Raw genomic sequence first — 15,787 nt, forward strand, 5'->3', positions numbered from 1 at the left:
TACCATCATGATAGGGCTTTTTAAAATACAGATTGATCTCACAAAAAGATGTTCACAAATGCTCATAGCAGCTTTATTCATAATAGTGTCCCCTACATATATCCACACCATGGACTACTCGGCAATAAAAAGGAATAAACTGAATAAACACAAAACCTCAACCCATCTACAAAGAATTACAGCGAGTGGAAAAAAGCCAATCCAAAAAGGTTACTTACTGTATGATTCCATTTATGTAACTTTCTTACATATGAAAATGAAATGAGAAAAACTATAGAAATGGTCAATAGATTACTATAGTTGCCAAGGGTGTGAGGTTAACTATTAAAGAGGCAACCTGAGAGATGCTTGTGGTAATGGAAAAGTTCTGACTGTATCAACATCAGTATCCTGAAATCATAGTCTTACAAGATGCCACCACTCGAGGAAACTAGGTAACGCGTAAAGGGATCTTTCTATATGGGTTCTTATACTGTATTGAACTCTACAGCTCTCTCAGATAACAAGTTTAATTTAAAACAACGCTGGAAGTAATTAAAACACACACGTCATTGGAGGTCATCCCATTTCTGATCCAGCTGAAAATGTGCTTTGCTAACAAGCTTCTAGGACTAGGATTGCTAGTCTAGGATCAGCTATGCCAACCACACAGAGTAGGAAACGGCTACCCACTCCAGTATTCTTGTGGTTTAGGGACTAATGCATTGAGACTAGTATTATCCCTATTTTGTGGAAGAAACTCCAGTCTAAAGAGTAAGTGACTTCTCTATGAAGGGCAGTAGGAACTAAGTAGCAGGACCAGGACTCAAATCAGGTCCTGTCGGCTCAGGGTTTGTCTAAGCAAAATTAAGGTCGGAAATAATCCATTGCACAGCAAAAATTAACACAACATTGCAGCTATACTCCAACTTTTAAAATTTTTTTAAAATAATAAAAAGTTAACACAGAACAGACTCACGTTTGCTCAACAGGACTGCACTGTCCTAAAATCTAAAGTTCAATAAAATGTAGGAGCTTAATTATAATAAACTTTAAAGTGTAGACTTAGTCTCAGTTCTTATCCTGTGCCTTGAACAAATGCTTAAATTCTGTTCCTTAGCTTCCTCAGATATGAGAACTAGGAACTAGTCCCTTTCTTTTTAATTCCCAATTTCTTACTTCAAAAATATTTCTGGGTTTTATAAACAACTACAAGTTACCTCCTGAAGTACAAAACCACTTATGTTTCTTATCCATGTAAGTATTTTATCAAATTGGGCACTTGCCATAGCTTTATTTTCTCAAGTTCTAGAAATCCTGAGTGAAAAAGAAAAATGTGTACCAAAATAATAACAAAAATTCACTGACAACCCATTTAGTAGAAAGAATGGGGGTGTAGAAAGCAGCCACAATTTTAAGCAATTCTAGGGGATTTAAAAGCTAGTCAGAGCTCTTAGCAAAAGCATACACACTCAGATTCATGAAATATTAAAGCAATTACATTAAGTACATACCAGAAATGATTTCCCTGCAGTTAGCTCTCAAGAATTCCACTTTAAAACTCCCTTATGCAATAAGCTTCCGTAATAGTCCACATCTCCAAGGCAAAGATAACAAAACTTAAATCGCCAAGAGGGCTTTACATTAGAAATAAGGAGGATATTTCTGGTAATGATTGGTCCAGTTACCTGAGATCACATTCATGATCATTCTCTGACCCAGACGTTTAAAACATTCAATCCAATGTGTCATCACTTGTTTCAAGCCTACTTTCTTATAATTAATTACAATTCCCCCAAATAAGGAAATAGATCTGTTTTGTGAGAATTACAAAAGCTAAGTTTAAGAAAAAGGGAGGTGACTGGTGCCTTCAAATACAGATAAAGGTCCCAGGAAACCACAACATAGAACTGAACTAGTTCCCATAAACGCTTTTATCAGAAAATAGGAAGTACTACTGTTCTGTGTAGATCTCCACAGGCTCCTGCTCAGCCACCTCCAGCTTCCTAGTGAGGGAAATCTTAAGACTCACATTTAACTCACAAATCAGACATATAAGCCTCCAATGCCATTCTCATGTCCTGCCAACACAGCCAAAGAATCCTGTTTCATCAGAATGTCACCCCTGGAAGTTAGGGCCCAGTACGTCACAGAGAGCTCTCTCTCCTTTTACTACCTCAGAACATCTCAAAAGGAGTTATTAATTCATTGCAAAGGGAAACTAGAATCCATTTGTTAAGTGAACAGACATGAATTAACTTGGAAATGTTCTTCTTTTTCAAAGTATCATCTAGACACATAGATCTCTGTTTTGAAAAAGTACCAAATGGCTAAATTTTTACCTGACAGTCCTATTAGGTTCAATTCAAAAAGGACTCAAGACATAACATTGTTAAAAACATTTATTTTAATACAGTCTATCATAAATAAGTCAGTAGAGGTTCCACTCTGCCACAGACGCATCTGAGAAGTAAGAGCCCTGTGCCATCCAACTGGTGACCGTCTGAACGATGTCCCATCTCTTATCCCAGCCAGAGAGCACACCTTCCATGTTGTTCCTCTGCATTGACTGCTTCCAAAACCAGATGACCAAACAGTCCTTTATCCCCAAAGTAAGCTAAAATGTTTGTGAAGAGGAGAAATAAATTAAACCCCAAAGTAAAAGCTTCTCAAACACAGCTTAAGAACTAGAAGATTTTATACATTTATGTTCATGTTTACTCAACCATCAAATTCAGAATTAGCAGAAGAATCAATCTCACTGAGTAAAAAAAAGCAGAGACCTATTTAAAGAAATACAATTTTATTACTTTTAATTGTAGTTACCTATTATAAACAAAAAGGAAAACATAAATTGAGGTCAATCAAAAGAGTGACATGAAGGATTGATGAAACCAGAAAATAAAGGTATATCCTTGTTAGATACAGAAAGGAGACAAGATGTGTTTTATTTCTAAGCCCTGTTGATTAAAAATGTAGTTTCTAGTAGTAAGTCAACTTAAATAAAATTGCATTACAAAATGACAATATAAGCATTCTGTTAAGTTTGTATTTATAAAGTATTTTCCTTTTGTGTATAAAGCAAACCAACATGCATTTATTTTCAGTTTTCAAAACTGTATTAAAATCTCCCATTAAATCCCAAGTATATTTGCATACAGTTAAGATATGAAAACAAAATATTCATTTATCAAGGTCTCTTCCTCACTGGCACTGAGCAACTAAGATAAACAGAAAAGAAAATCTTCCTTGGCCTTATACAGATAATGGGAACAATCATTCTCCCAGTTAGTTAATATTCATGTATTTTGCCTAAATAATGTTTTACTAAGATATTGCCCCTTATTCACTAAATATTGCATTTCGAATAAGGCATTCATATCAAACAACCTAATACACAGAACCATCCTGTGTGAAAGAGGATGGATATCGATGAATGGGGACCTAATCCCAAGGAATCCAACAAGTTAACAAGGAAAATACACCAGTAAATCTTGAACTACATTATTTTCATAAGTACTATATAAATAAATTTATATATAAACAATAAACTTTATATTCCTGAGTTTTACATTAATAAAACATTTACATAACTGAAAACCCTGACAAATACAACTCTATTCCTTTCAGACTAGGCAACCCAGGAAGACCTCTTTAGTCAGTCTTCCCAGTATAAGCAGCATCACATATGAAATTCTGTAACAGGATAACCCTTTTCAGCACTCATTTCCTTCCTAAATCACAAATACCCCTGGAAAGAAATCAGAAAATGTCCCTAATGACAGAAAAGAATGATCATCACCACCAGAAAGGAGAGGACACTGAGATGACGATAAAGACATGAAACAGCGGGCAGGGGAGTGGGGGTGGCTGCCTCACTTTGAAGGGCCAACTCCTGGTGAGATATCTGAAGCCAGTACTACAGAAGGGCAGATCTATCCCCACTGCTGGGTTCTGTATCACCTGGGGCACAAAATACTGTTTCCCAGCATGCAGGTCCAGTCTAAAAACTGTACAAGAAGAAATGCTATATCAATTCCTGCCCCAACACCACAAAGAAGTTAGTATCCTTTAATTAAGTTAATTCAGCACTTTCAAAGTGTTCCCCAAGTATCTGGCAGCTACTTCAGGTACTCACAGGACAAAACGAATGAAAACAAGCACAAGCATAATACAAAGCAGAGAATGAGATGCAAAACACAAAAAATGGAGCAGTTTCTGCTAGGAGAAGGTGGAAAAGATTTAAAGAAGAGGTGATAAATTTGAGATTGAGCTTTTCTAAGGGTAGGTTTTCATCTAGTGGAAACTAAGGGAAGAAGCATTCCAGGCAGATGGAGAACAAGCATACAGACAAAGGCATTAAAAAATACAGTTTATTCTGAGATTCACACACAGTATCATGTAGCTAGAGCCTAATTTTCACAGGAGAAAAGTGGGGTGAAGGAGATGACAGAGAAAGGCTAAAAATTATTATTTATTGCTCATACATTATGTGTCAAGCACTGTTAATACTTTACATACAATAATCTTATTCAATTCTCAGGACAATCTTATAAATCAGATCTTATAAACTTATAAAAGACGAAACTTCATCTTAGGTTAACAGCCTCTTGGAAAGAAGTATTTGATAATTTTCAGTCCTTGAAAAATGTTCACACAGCTTGACAAGGTAGTCCCATCTCTGATAGTATTTCCTAAGGTACTGTTTCCCTTAGGAAATAACTAGTCTAAGGTCAATCAGCTACTCAGTAGCAGACACATTACCTGAGTCCCCGTTTTACAAAAAAGAAAACTGATAGTTCAAAGAGTAAAAACTGAAAAAAAAAAAGCCTGATGGGGACCTCTGAAAGCAGTTTTAAGAGGCTGTACCACAAAAGATTAAGAAAAGAGAGGGAAGAAAGGAAGCAGGGAGTGAAGACCATTCCTTGAAGAATTTTATCAGTAAAGAGTAACAGCATAAATGGACATGTGGACGGCACGTTTGGCAGTACCCTGCAGAAAAAAATCTTGCTTTGAGAAAAGGAGAGACTGGCAAGGCAGAGAAGGTGGAGTAAATTCATATCAGATCGCACTGTGCTAAGCAGCAGATCATATTATCTGTGGGAGGCCACATGACCCAGTGGAAAGTGTACAGGCCTTCGAGACAGACATACATCACCACCCACAGACTGTATGATCAGCTCTGAAGGACTGAAGTAACAATTAGTGATGCTGTATATAAAGCACTTAACACAGTGGCTGACACACTACAAATGACTGTTAGTAATATGACCATTATTATTCTTCCCATTCTAGAAAATAGTAGCTTAGATTAGGAGTGTGAAGAAACAGATCTAGAATAGCAGTAAAAAGTCTGTTAGGACAATCCACAAGAAATGTCTGGAAGACAGGTCAAGGTGGAATTCCACAGCACCTGTGCACAGGCGCTACTCATCCCAGTGCTATGAGTACCAGTCCTTTCTACAAAGTAATTCTTCCTGTTCCAGATTCTCACACACACACACACACACACACGCATACATACGGTTTTCACAAGTATGTACACACACGTGCATATAAGTATATGTATATATATACTCCGTGTAGCTGTGTGTGTGTACGTAGAAGTTTTCACCAGTGTTTATCCAACACCATCAGGGTTGTTTTGGAGAAAGGAAATTTGAAAGGAATGCATTTTCAGAGCCACAAATGTCCATACTGCTGCTGCTGCTAAGTCGCTTCAATTGTGTCCGACTCTGTGCGACCCCTTAGACAGCAGCCCACCAGGTTCCACTGTCCCTGGGATTCTCCAGGCAAGAACACTGGAGTGGGTTGCCATTTCCTTCTCCAATGCATGAAAGTGAAAAGTGAAAGTGAAGTCGCTCAGTCGTGTCTGACTCTTCACGACCCCATGGACTGCAGCCCACCAGGCTCCTCCATCCGTTGGATTTTCCAGGCAAGAGTACTGGAGTGGGGTGCCATTGCCTTCTCTGAAATGTCCGTACACTGACTTATTAATCCCATGAGAATTTATCACAAGGAAATAAATCTAAACCTATAAAACCTATGCACATAAAAATGTTTGTTATGTTGTTAATTAAAATACTAAAAAAACCCTGAAAAACCTAAGTGATCAACAACTGGAAAATACATATGCTATCAATTCTAATTCGGAGAAGGCAATGGCACCCCACTCCAGTACACCCCAATCCCATGGACTGAGGAGCCTGGTGGGCTGCAGTCCATGAGGTCGCGAAGAGTCAGACACGACTGAGCGACTTCACTTTCACTTTTCACTTTAATGCATTGGAGAAGGAAATGGCAACCCACTCCAGTGTTCTTACCTGGAGAATCCCAGGGACGGGGGAGCCTGGTGGGCTGCCATCTATGGGGTTGCACAAAGTCAGATACGACTGAAGCGACTTAGAAGCAGTAGCAGCAATTCTAATTTGGGGTGAAAAAAAAATTATCTGTACTGTTGTTAGAATGATACAGAAAGTTTCACATATCTTAATAAGGATAAGACAGGAATATGGGAATTAAGAACAGTTCAGCTTTTAAAGTGGCAGGATACGTTAGTTCTTTTCCTTTTAAAACATGCTTCATTATAACACAGCACAGTAAACAGAAATTAAGAAGACGAGAGAAAGCAGTTACCCCATAATGAAAGTTAGACTGGTCTGCAAATTGCTGCAATTTTCCAACAGCCCAAAACTACACCTGACTGATAAAGCTCCATTACAATACCTAGCACTACTTCTCTTCTGCTTGCCATGATTTAGTATTTATATATGAACATTTGCCCTGCAATGCGTATTTGTAAGAGCAGTACCTCAAAACAGTTGGTTCAGGCATTCCAGGATCTGCACCCCTCTTAAATCCTGGGGGAAAGGGAGAGGGAAGAAAGAGAATAAAGACCAATTAAAACTCTAGCAGACAAAAAATTTACAATGTTTTCTTTCTAAATCAGTATTTGGTAGCTAAAATGACATCCACATCTACCAGAATTACCTAGATTTACCTGTGCAACAGAATAGTTTTGAATCTTCTCTAGAGTATGCGATCATGTGCAGAACTAATCAGTAGGGAAGACAAACTACCTTATTCCTATAATAGTAGCCCTTAGCATACACTGTCTTTCATTCTTAGTCATTACCCACAAAAAAGACAAACTACCAAATGAAACTGAATGAAGAACTACAGAGTACTAAGACTTTTTTTTTAAAGCATATTAAAAAAAAAAAACTTACTTATTTTCTATTGGAATATAGCTGATTAAAAATGCTATGTTGATCAACAATGCTGTGCTGGTTTCAGATGGAGAGTACAGGGACTCAGCCATGCATATCCATGTATCCATTCTCCCTCAAACTCCCTCCCATCTAGGCTTCCACATAACACTGAGCAGAGTTCCCTGTGCTGTACAGTAGGTTATCCATTTTAAATACAGCAGTGTATACCTGTTCATCCCAAACTCCCTAACTATCCATTCCCCTCATTCTTCCCCACCCTGCACGAGGTTGTTCTGTGAGTCTGTGAGTCTATTTCTGTAAAAAGAAAAAAACTGAAGATATCTTATTTTATCCCCATGAACCTCTCTTTACAAAGCAACCAAAGGCTGGTGATAGAGGGAAAAAAACCTTCAAGCTATTGTTAATTAAATCAATGCTCTTATTACTAGCAATAGCTGTAATCAGCATTTAAAGATGATCCCTGACCCTGTGTTTGGGGAACCAGAATCTTTTATAATGGGCAGGGACAGCATGCCTCCCCTTTACCCTGGTACTATTTTCCAAAGCTGTCCACCCTACAAACATCCTTAAAAACATGAACAAAGAGTGGTCACTGCCTCTCCTCACAAGATTTATAGAAATTCAAGACACTATGGAGAACTGTCTTCCAACAGGTAACTCACTAAAATCTTTTTGTTGGTAAATGTCCAAACAGATGCTTTATCAGGTCACTGTCCTATTTTATAGCACTATATTCCCACTGTACTTTAAGAAGCACTAAAAAGTTGTTTGAAACTAAACTACACAAGAAATTCAATATGCACTTGCAAAATTTTATTGAGAGCTGAGGTGGAGAAGTAAAGCATGGGAACTAGGTCAGACCAAAAATTAAGCTTAGATACAGTATGAGGAAAAAACAGTGGTTAACAAGGAAAGATAAAAAGATAACCTTAACATCAGTCTCCACCTGAGCTAGACACAAGGGTACCAGCACTAAACTGTAGGATTACTGGTAATCCTAGTAAAAAGAAAAGAGCCAGTGTGCACAAAAAGGAAAATAATTCTAGGGTGGAAAAGCATTATCTACTCTTCAGACCAAAACCCTCCTTATACAGATTTTAACAACCAGCTGCAGCTTTCTGGCAACAGAAAAGGAATTTCAAAAAGGAGAGGAGAAAAGGTACCTGAAAAAGACTTATAGAAGAGCAAAGACTCCACATGGACAAAGAAAGCAGGTGAAGACTAAAATGGGACACGACACACACAATGGAAATAGGACACAGAACAAAGAAGGGGAAGAATCGAAGACCCCTTAACTTCCTTCCTTAGCTAGAAGGACAGCTCCTCCCAGTGTTTGCCTAGCAAAACTGGGCCCTTCTACAGATAAGTGAAGGCTGGGGAAGAGGACAGTTTGGGAGAAAGAAGGGAATAACAGCCTGTAAGAGCAGGCTAATTACTTGCTCTAATTTTCAATACCTACACAAAGTTACTAAAATCTGGGGAACTAATGCTTCTTTTAAAAATGCAGTACTTCCCTGCTGGTCCAGTGGCTAAGACTCTCTGCTCCCAAAGCAGGGGGCCAGGGATCCATCCCTGGTCAAGGAACTAGATCCTACGAGCTACGACTAAGAACTGGCACAGCCAAATAGGTAAGTCGTTTTCAAAAAATGTGTTGTAGGGACTTCCCGGGTAGTCTGGGAAGCGGTTAAGAATCCGCTCTCCCACTGCAGGGAGTGCAGGTTCAATATCTGGTAGCACAAGTTTCACATGACCACGGTGCAGCCAAACCCCGCTCCCCCTCCCGCCCAAAAAATGCGTTCAAAATAAGGGAGGAAAAGGGTCTTTCAAAGCCCTGCATTCTGAAGTTATCTCCAGGTTATTAGTTGGCTTGCAAGTCATGGGGAAATGGGAGCCACAATTGCCTACGGAATATCCAGCATAATCAAACGCTCCGTCAAGGCTGAGTGAATGTACTGCGTCTTATAAAAGACGTGACACCTAAAAAACATAAAACCAAAAACAAGCAGCAGCATCTAGTTAAAAGTCATAGGATTGTGAAATGTGAACCGGAGTTTTTCAAAATGTCAAACTCTACGCTCAAACTGACAAAGGCGGAACGCTATCCACTCCGTCCTACTGCCTGAACCGGGCAATCAGTTTAAAAATACAAAACTACCCCAGGCGAGAAACGGTGTAAAGTCTCAATGTGCGGCCCTACGCAAAAATATGGGCCTTACCACTTTCAAATTTCTGCAATACAGCATGGTGGTTAAGAGTATGGGCCTTGATGGGCCACTGCTTGAGTTCATAGCTCCCCCATTTGACAGCTGTGTGGCCTTCAGCGAAGAACAAAACTGTTCTATGCCTCGGTTTCCCCGCGCGTAAAACCTTTACCTGCACGTGAGAACGCAGATGCATCCAACAACCATTGTCATAATCATGCCTCAAGGCAGTGGCATACCCACAAGGCTTAGAACCTCTTTCCACTTAGGCCCACCTGGCAAGGTGACAATAACCTTCCCGAAAACACACCTAGTGTCCAAATGTGAATTAATCACTTTCACACACATCAGGCCCTCAGGTCCACGCACATCAGGACTTTTCAGGTCCCCCAAATCCTGAAAAGTAGGTCACCTCTTGCTTACAGATGTAGTAACTGCACGGTAAATATTACGTGACTTGTTAAAGACCAGAAAGAAAAAAAAGGGGGGGGGGGGGGTAGATAGAACAAGAACGCGAACTCAGCTTAGACGGACCACACTTGACCAGAGAGCCTCCAAAGACGCGCTCGGCGTGGTCGCGTTTCTCCCTCACGCCTCAGGCCAAAATGGAGTCTCAGCATCCGCACCCTCTTCCCTCCCGTCTCCTACCAGGTTCTTCTCCCACTGACCCAGGTAAATCACGAGAGGAATAAAACCCCATCGGATGGCAAATTGTCCTCCCTTGAAAAGTTGTTGCAGCCTCTGCTTGGCCTCTTTGCTCAGCTTCACCATTGTAACAGCGCTGCCGACACCCGTGAGACAACAGCAGCAAACAGCGTCAGGAATCTGCACAAAAGGAGACGCGCACGCGCCACACCGGCCTTTACGGCAGGAGTCGTGAGCGTCGCCAAACGAAGGTCGCAATTCATCCTCCTTAACCTGCCTCGCCCCTCCGCGCCCCCGCCTGTGGAAAGCGCATGCGTTGTTGATTCTCTTCGTTGCTGCTGCTGCTAATTCTCTTCGTTAGGAGGTCCAAATTCCCTTTGCACTATTTAGGAATCGCCAGGTTTCCTTGATTGCTGGATGCCTGGGGCAATGTTCAGGAGGTTCCTTCAGCCCAGAACGCCCTTTCTCTTCCTACACCCGCACCCACTTTTCAAAGTTTATCTCCAAGTGTTTTTTTATCTAACAGAGAAGGAACGTTAAGGACTGAATATTAGTCCCAACTTTTATTCTCACTTGCCGTGTATTCTTGGACAAGTTATTTAACTTCCCTCTTTATCAGCCCTGGGATTTCTTTGGAGGGAATGATGCTAAAGCTGAAACTCCAGTACTTTGGCCACCTCATGCGAAGAGTTGACACATTGGAAAAGACTCTGATGCTGGGAGGGATTGAGGGCAGGAGGAGAAGGGGACGACAGAGGATGAGATGGCTGGATGGCATCACTGACTCGATGGACGTGAGTCTGAGTGAACCCCGGGAGTTGGTGATGGACAGGGAGGCCTGGCGTGCTGCGATTCATGGGGTCGTGAAGAGTCGGACACGACTGAGCGACTGAACTGAACTTTATCAGTTTGTTTCTTCAAACTGAAGGTTGATCTGCAAGGAAGATCACAAACTGACACCCAACAGAGCGTCTGTCCATGTCTTCTTTGATTCCCAAAGTATTTGGTTATTTTTAAATTTTAAATTACTTGTCAGCATCTTAAAGTTTGGGAAAGTTCGCATGAAAATCAGGACGTTTTCAGAGAAGTTGGCGAATTTCATTGTAGTCAGCACCCCTCTTGCCCCCGTTCCTTTAGAGTTGCAGTGATCCTCACCCTTGGCTGCACAATAGAATCAATGAGGAGATTAAAAGGCTCACTCTTGGGGGCCAACTCCTACCAATTATGATTAATTGGGAGTGGGGCCTGGCCTTTGCTTACCTTTGAAGTTCCCAACTTCTGATTCAGTAACTGCCCATCTGCAGTTCGCATTTGGGCTTCTACCTCAAGGTTTGAACTTTTTTTTTTTCCTGTATTTATTTATTTTTAATTGAAGGGTAATTATTTTACAATATTATGTTGGTTTCTGCCATGCATCAACAGGAATCAGCAACAGGTATACATATGCCCCCTTCCTCTTGAACCTCCCTCCCACCTCCTACCCCATCCTACTCCTCTAGCTTGTCAGGAAAGGCCAGAAATTGCATCCCTGGTGGCTCAAAGGTTAAAGCATCTGCCTCCAACAAGGGAGACCTGGGTTCAGTCCCTGGGTCGGGAAGATCCCCTGGAGAAGGAAATGGTAACCCACTCCAGTATTCTTGCCTGGAGAATCCCGTGGACGGAGAAGCCTGGTAGGCTACAGTCCACGGGGTCACAAAGAGTCAGACACGACTGAGCGACTTCACTCACTCACTCACTCAAGGCTGTAAGAGATTTTTATGTCTTTGACCTTGGTGCCTTTCCTGACTCACCTTCAAGATACATTATATTTTCTTTTAAATTCTTTTTTTAAAAAGAGTTTATTTGAGTGAAAATTTGTTTAAAATAAGAAGTTCCAAACCAGAAGTGGTTAGAAATGCTTACTCTTTAAAATTCATAAGGTGCTCGTGGCTCCTCTAAAATTTCCCCCTGGCTTTGTGGACATTCCTATGCCTAGCTCATTATCGTGATAACAACCAGTCTCTTCTGTCTGTGTTAAGTGTTTTAAATACAAAATTAGTCTTAATCTTTAAAAGAATTTAAAACATTAAAGCTTATTTTACTATACTAAATTTTTTTAAATATTTATTTTATTATTTGGCTGTGCCAAGTCTTAGTTGCTGCATTCAGTTCAGTTCAGTTCAGTCACTCAGTCGTGTCTGACTCTTTATGACCCCGTGGATTGCAGCATGCCAGATTTCCTTGTCTATCACCAATTCCCAGAGCTTGCTCAAACTCATGTCCATCGAGTAGGTGATACCATCCAACCATCTCATCCTCTGTCGTCTCCTTCTCCTGCCTTCAATCTTTCCCAGCATCAGGGTCTTTCCCAGTGAGTCAGTTCTTCGTATCAGGTGGCCAAAGTATTGGAGTTTCAGCTTCAGCCTCAGTCCTCCCAATGAATATTCAGGACTGATTTCCTTTAGGATGGACTGGTTGGATCTCCTTGCAGTCCAAAGGACTCTCAAGAGTCTTCTCCAACACCACAGTTCAAAAGCATCAATTCTTTGGCACTCAGCTTTCTTTATAGTCCAACTCTCACATCCATACATGACTACTGGAAAAACCATAGCTTTGACTAGATGGACCTTTGTTGGCAAAGTAATGTCTCTGCTTTTTAATATGCTGTCTATGTTGGTCATAACTTTTCTTCCAAGGAGCAAGCATCTTTTAATTTCATGGCTGCAGTCCCCATCTGAAGTGATTTTGGAGCCCAAGAAAATAAAGGCTGTCACTATTTCCATTGTTTCTCCAACTATTTGCCATGAAGTGATGGGACCGGATGCCATGATCTCAGTTTTTTGAATGTTGGGTTTTAAGCCAAATTTTTCACTCTCCTCTTTCACTTTCATCAAGAGTCTCTTTAGTTCTTCTTCACTTTCTGCCATAAGGGTGGTTATCATCTGCATATCTGAGGTTATTGATATTTCTCCCAGGAGTCTTAATTAGAGCTTGTGCTTCATCCAGCCTGGCATTTTGCATGATGTACTCTGCGTATAACTTAAATAGCTAAGGTGACAATATACAGCCTTGACTTACTTCTTTCCCAATTTGGAACCAGTCTGTTGTTCCATGCCGTAATTGCTGCATACAGACAGGATCCTTTTTTTTAAGGTGCAACACATGGGATCTAGTTCCCTGACCAGAGATCAAACTCAGGCCCCCTGCATTGGGAGCAGAGTCTTACCACTAGACCACCAAGGGAGTCCTTTACTTTACTAAATCTTATAAGAAGTAAAGTGTTTATATTATAGGCCTCCTTTTACAGGTCAGGAAAACTCAACTTTTTATCCAAATGCCTGATACATAGTAAGGGTGCATTTCTGTCAGTGAAACTGAACAATGCGATAGTCATTTGCCTTCATCAACATTCATGGAGCTATATGCTAGGCGCTAGAGATGTAAGACTATTTTTTTAAGGCATTGCCTTTAAGAACTTCATACTTGGGTGGAAAAGATGAGTAAATAGATGATTCCAATATACTGTGAATGTGCTAAGTCTCATGATAAAGTTACACACAAAACATGATGGAAAGACAAATGGAGGACACTTTACACTGCTAAGAGGCAAAGAGGAAATAAATTTGAACTGTTGAGGCAAAATCAACAGGTCTTTTTGGCCCAATGAATGTGGAGGGCAGAGTTGAAAGAGGTGGTCAAGATGCCTGCCCAGTTTTTAATTTGTGCAACTTACTAAGTAAGCAGTCTTACTCCTTGGTCTCCGCAAAGTCTAAAGTATATAGATTCACATTCACAGTGATTCCTACAGATAGGGATGGGGATTCAGGTAACATGGTAATGGCTAGAAGTGCTGCAAAACTTCAGTACTAAATTATTAATATATATATATATAATGTACACATAAGAGATTCTTCTATTATAATAATAATCACTATGCACTTGTTACTATGTGCCTAGAAAGAAATGTAGAGAAATATACCTCAAGCACTTTGTAATAGTAATTATCTCAGGGGATGAGGGAGGAAATTAATGGAAATCTTTACTTTTCATGCATTTCTCTGTAATATGTTGCTTATTTTTCATAATGACCATATATGACTTCTACAAAAAAAAAAGTTATATTTTAAAACAAAATTAAACCCTCTAAGGACTCCCCATTGCCTTCAGGATAAAAGATTAAAGAGTTATTACACAACCTACATGTTCCTTGAAGGCACCATATTATCTTTCATCATTGCTCTTACCGCTGCCAGAGACACCCTCCCAATTTCTTCTTAAAGAATATTCAAATATTTTCTCCAGTATGTAATTCCCCTGACTTTCAGCGCAAGATAAACACTTCCTCCTGGTGCCCCCACTCTCAAGTTACTTATCATTATTTATTTACATGACTATTTCCCCAGATAGACTACAGGCAGAGACCCTCACAAATCTCACATCTTCAATTACTGTATGTATACCACTTGTGGACTTGTTGAATCAATTTCATCAGGAACTAACGGCCTTGGTTAATTATGTTACTCAGTCAGCCATAGAACAGGTATCTAAAATGCTTATTTGTAAATTTATGATTAGAGATATCCCTGGCAAAAGAATGGACATTTTCCCTCCTGGTGGACAATCCACTCAGTTCAGTTCAGTTCAGTTCAGTCACTCAGTCATGCCCGACTCTTTGTGACCCCATGAACCGCAGCACACTAGGCCTCCCTGTCCATCACCAACTTCCAGAGTCCACCCAAACCCACGTCCGTCGAGTTGGTGATGCCATCCAACCATCTCATCCTCTGTCCGTCCACTTCTCCTCCTGCCCTCAATCTTTCCCAGTATCAGGGTCTTTCCAAATGAGTCAGCTCTTCCCATCAGGTGGCCAAAGTACTAGAGTTTCAGCTTCAACATCAATTCCTCCAATGAGCACCCAGGACTGATCTCCTTTAGGATGGACTGGCTGGATCTCTTTGCAGTCCAAGGGACTCTCAAGAGTCTTCTCCAACACAACAGTTCAAAAGCATCAATTCTTTGGTGCTCAGCTTTCTTCACAGTCCAACTCTCACATCCATACATGACCACTGGAAAAACCATAGCCTTGACTAGACTTTGTTGGCAAAGTAATGTCTCTGCTTTTGAATATGCTGTCTAGGTTGGTCATAACTTTCCTTCCAAGGAGTAAACGTCTTTTAATTTCATGGCTGCAATCACCATCTGCAGTGATTTTGGAGCCCAGAAAAATAAAGCCAGCCACTGTTTCCACTGTTTCCCCATATATTGCCATGAAGTGATGAGACCAGATGCCATGATCTTAGTTTCTGAATGTTGATCTTTAAGCCAACTTCGTCACTCTCCTCTTTCACTTTCATCAAGAGGCTCTTTAGTTCTTCTTCACTTTCTGCCATAAGGGTGGTGTCATCTGCATATCTGAGGTTATTGATATTTCCCCCAGCAATCTTGATTCCAGCTTGTGCTTCCTCCAGCCCAGAGTTTCTCATGATGTACTCTGCATATAAGTTAGAAATAATTAATACTTACTGAGCACTTAACTATAATGCATGCACTGTGGTTGTTCACATGCCTTAACTTGAATCCTCACAATTCTGTGAGCTGGGGACTGTATTAACCACCTCATTTGGAGGAAACTGAGGCACAGGGAAGTGAAGTAAATTTGCCCAGCTTCATAGAACTGATAAGTAGTGGGAGTAGGATCTTAATCCAGATGCTCTTACACCAGAATTTGAATGTTAACCATGTTGCTACATT

The 15,787-nt window shown here is 40.4% G+C and overlaps 1 protein-coding gene and 1 long non-coding RNA gene across 2 annotated transcripts in view; both read right to left on the reverse strand.

Moving 5' to 3' along the window:
* Positions 1 to 1,757, reverse strand: part of LOC138439209 (uncharacterized) — a 221,950-nt gene extending 220,193 nt beyond the window's left edge. The window contains exon 1 of the long non-coding RNA XR_011256629.1: positions 1,494 to 1,757. This is a non-coding gene — a long non-coding RNA (uncharacterized lncRNA). The remainder of the gene's footprint in view (positions 1 to 1,493) is intronic.
* Positions 1,758 to 2,363: 606 nt separating this feature from the next.
* Positions 2,364 to 10,275, reverse strand: TOMM7 (translocase of outer mitochondrial membrane 7). Its single transcript, XM_069587673.1, has 3 exons — positions 10,081 to 10,275; positions 6,791 to 6,839; positions 2,364 to 2,596 (listed from the first exon to the last, which is right to left on the reverse strand). The coding sequence occupies exons 1-3, from the start codon at positions 10,181 to 10,183 to the stop codon at positions 2,581 to 2,583; spliced, it is 168 nt and encodes a 55-aa protein (XP_069443774.1). The 5' UTR covers positions 10,184 to 10,275; the 3' UTR covers positions 2,364 to 2,580.
* Between the last annotated feature and the right edge of the window lie 5,512 nt (positions 10,276 to 15,787).

This window comes from Ovis canadensis, chromosome 4 (assembly GCF_042477335.2).
Source record: "Ovis canadensis isolate MfBH-ARS-UI-01 breed Bighorn chromosome 4, ARS-UI_OviCan_v2, whole genome shotgun sequence".
Taxonomy (NCBI): domain Eukaryota; kingdom Metazoa; phylum Chordata; class Mammalia; order Artiodactyla; family Bovidae; genus Ovis; species Ovis canadensis.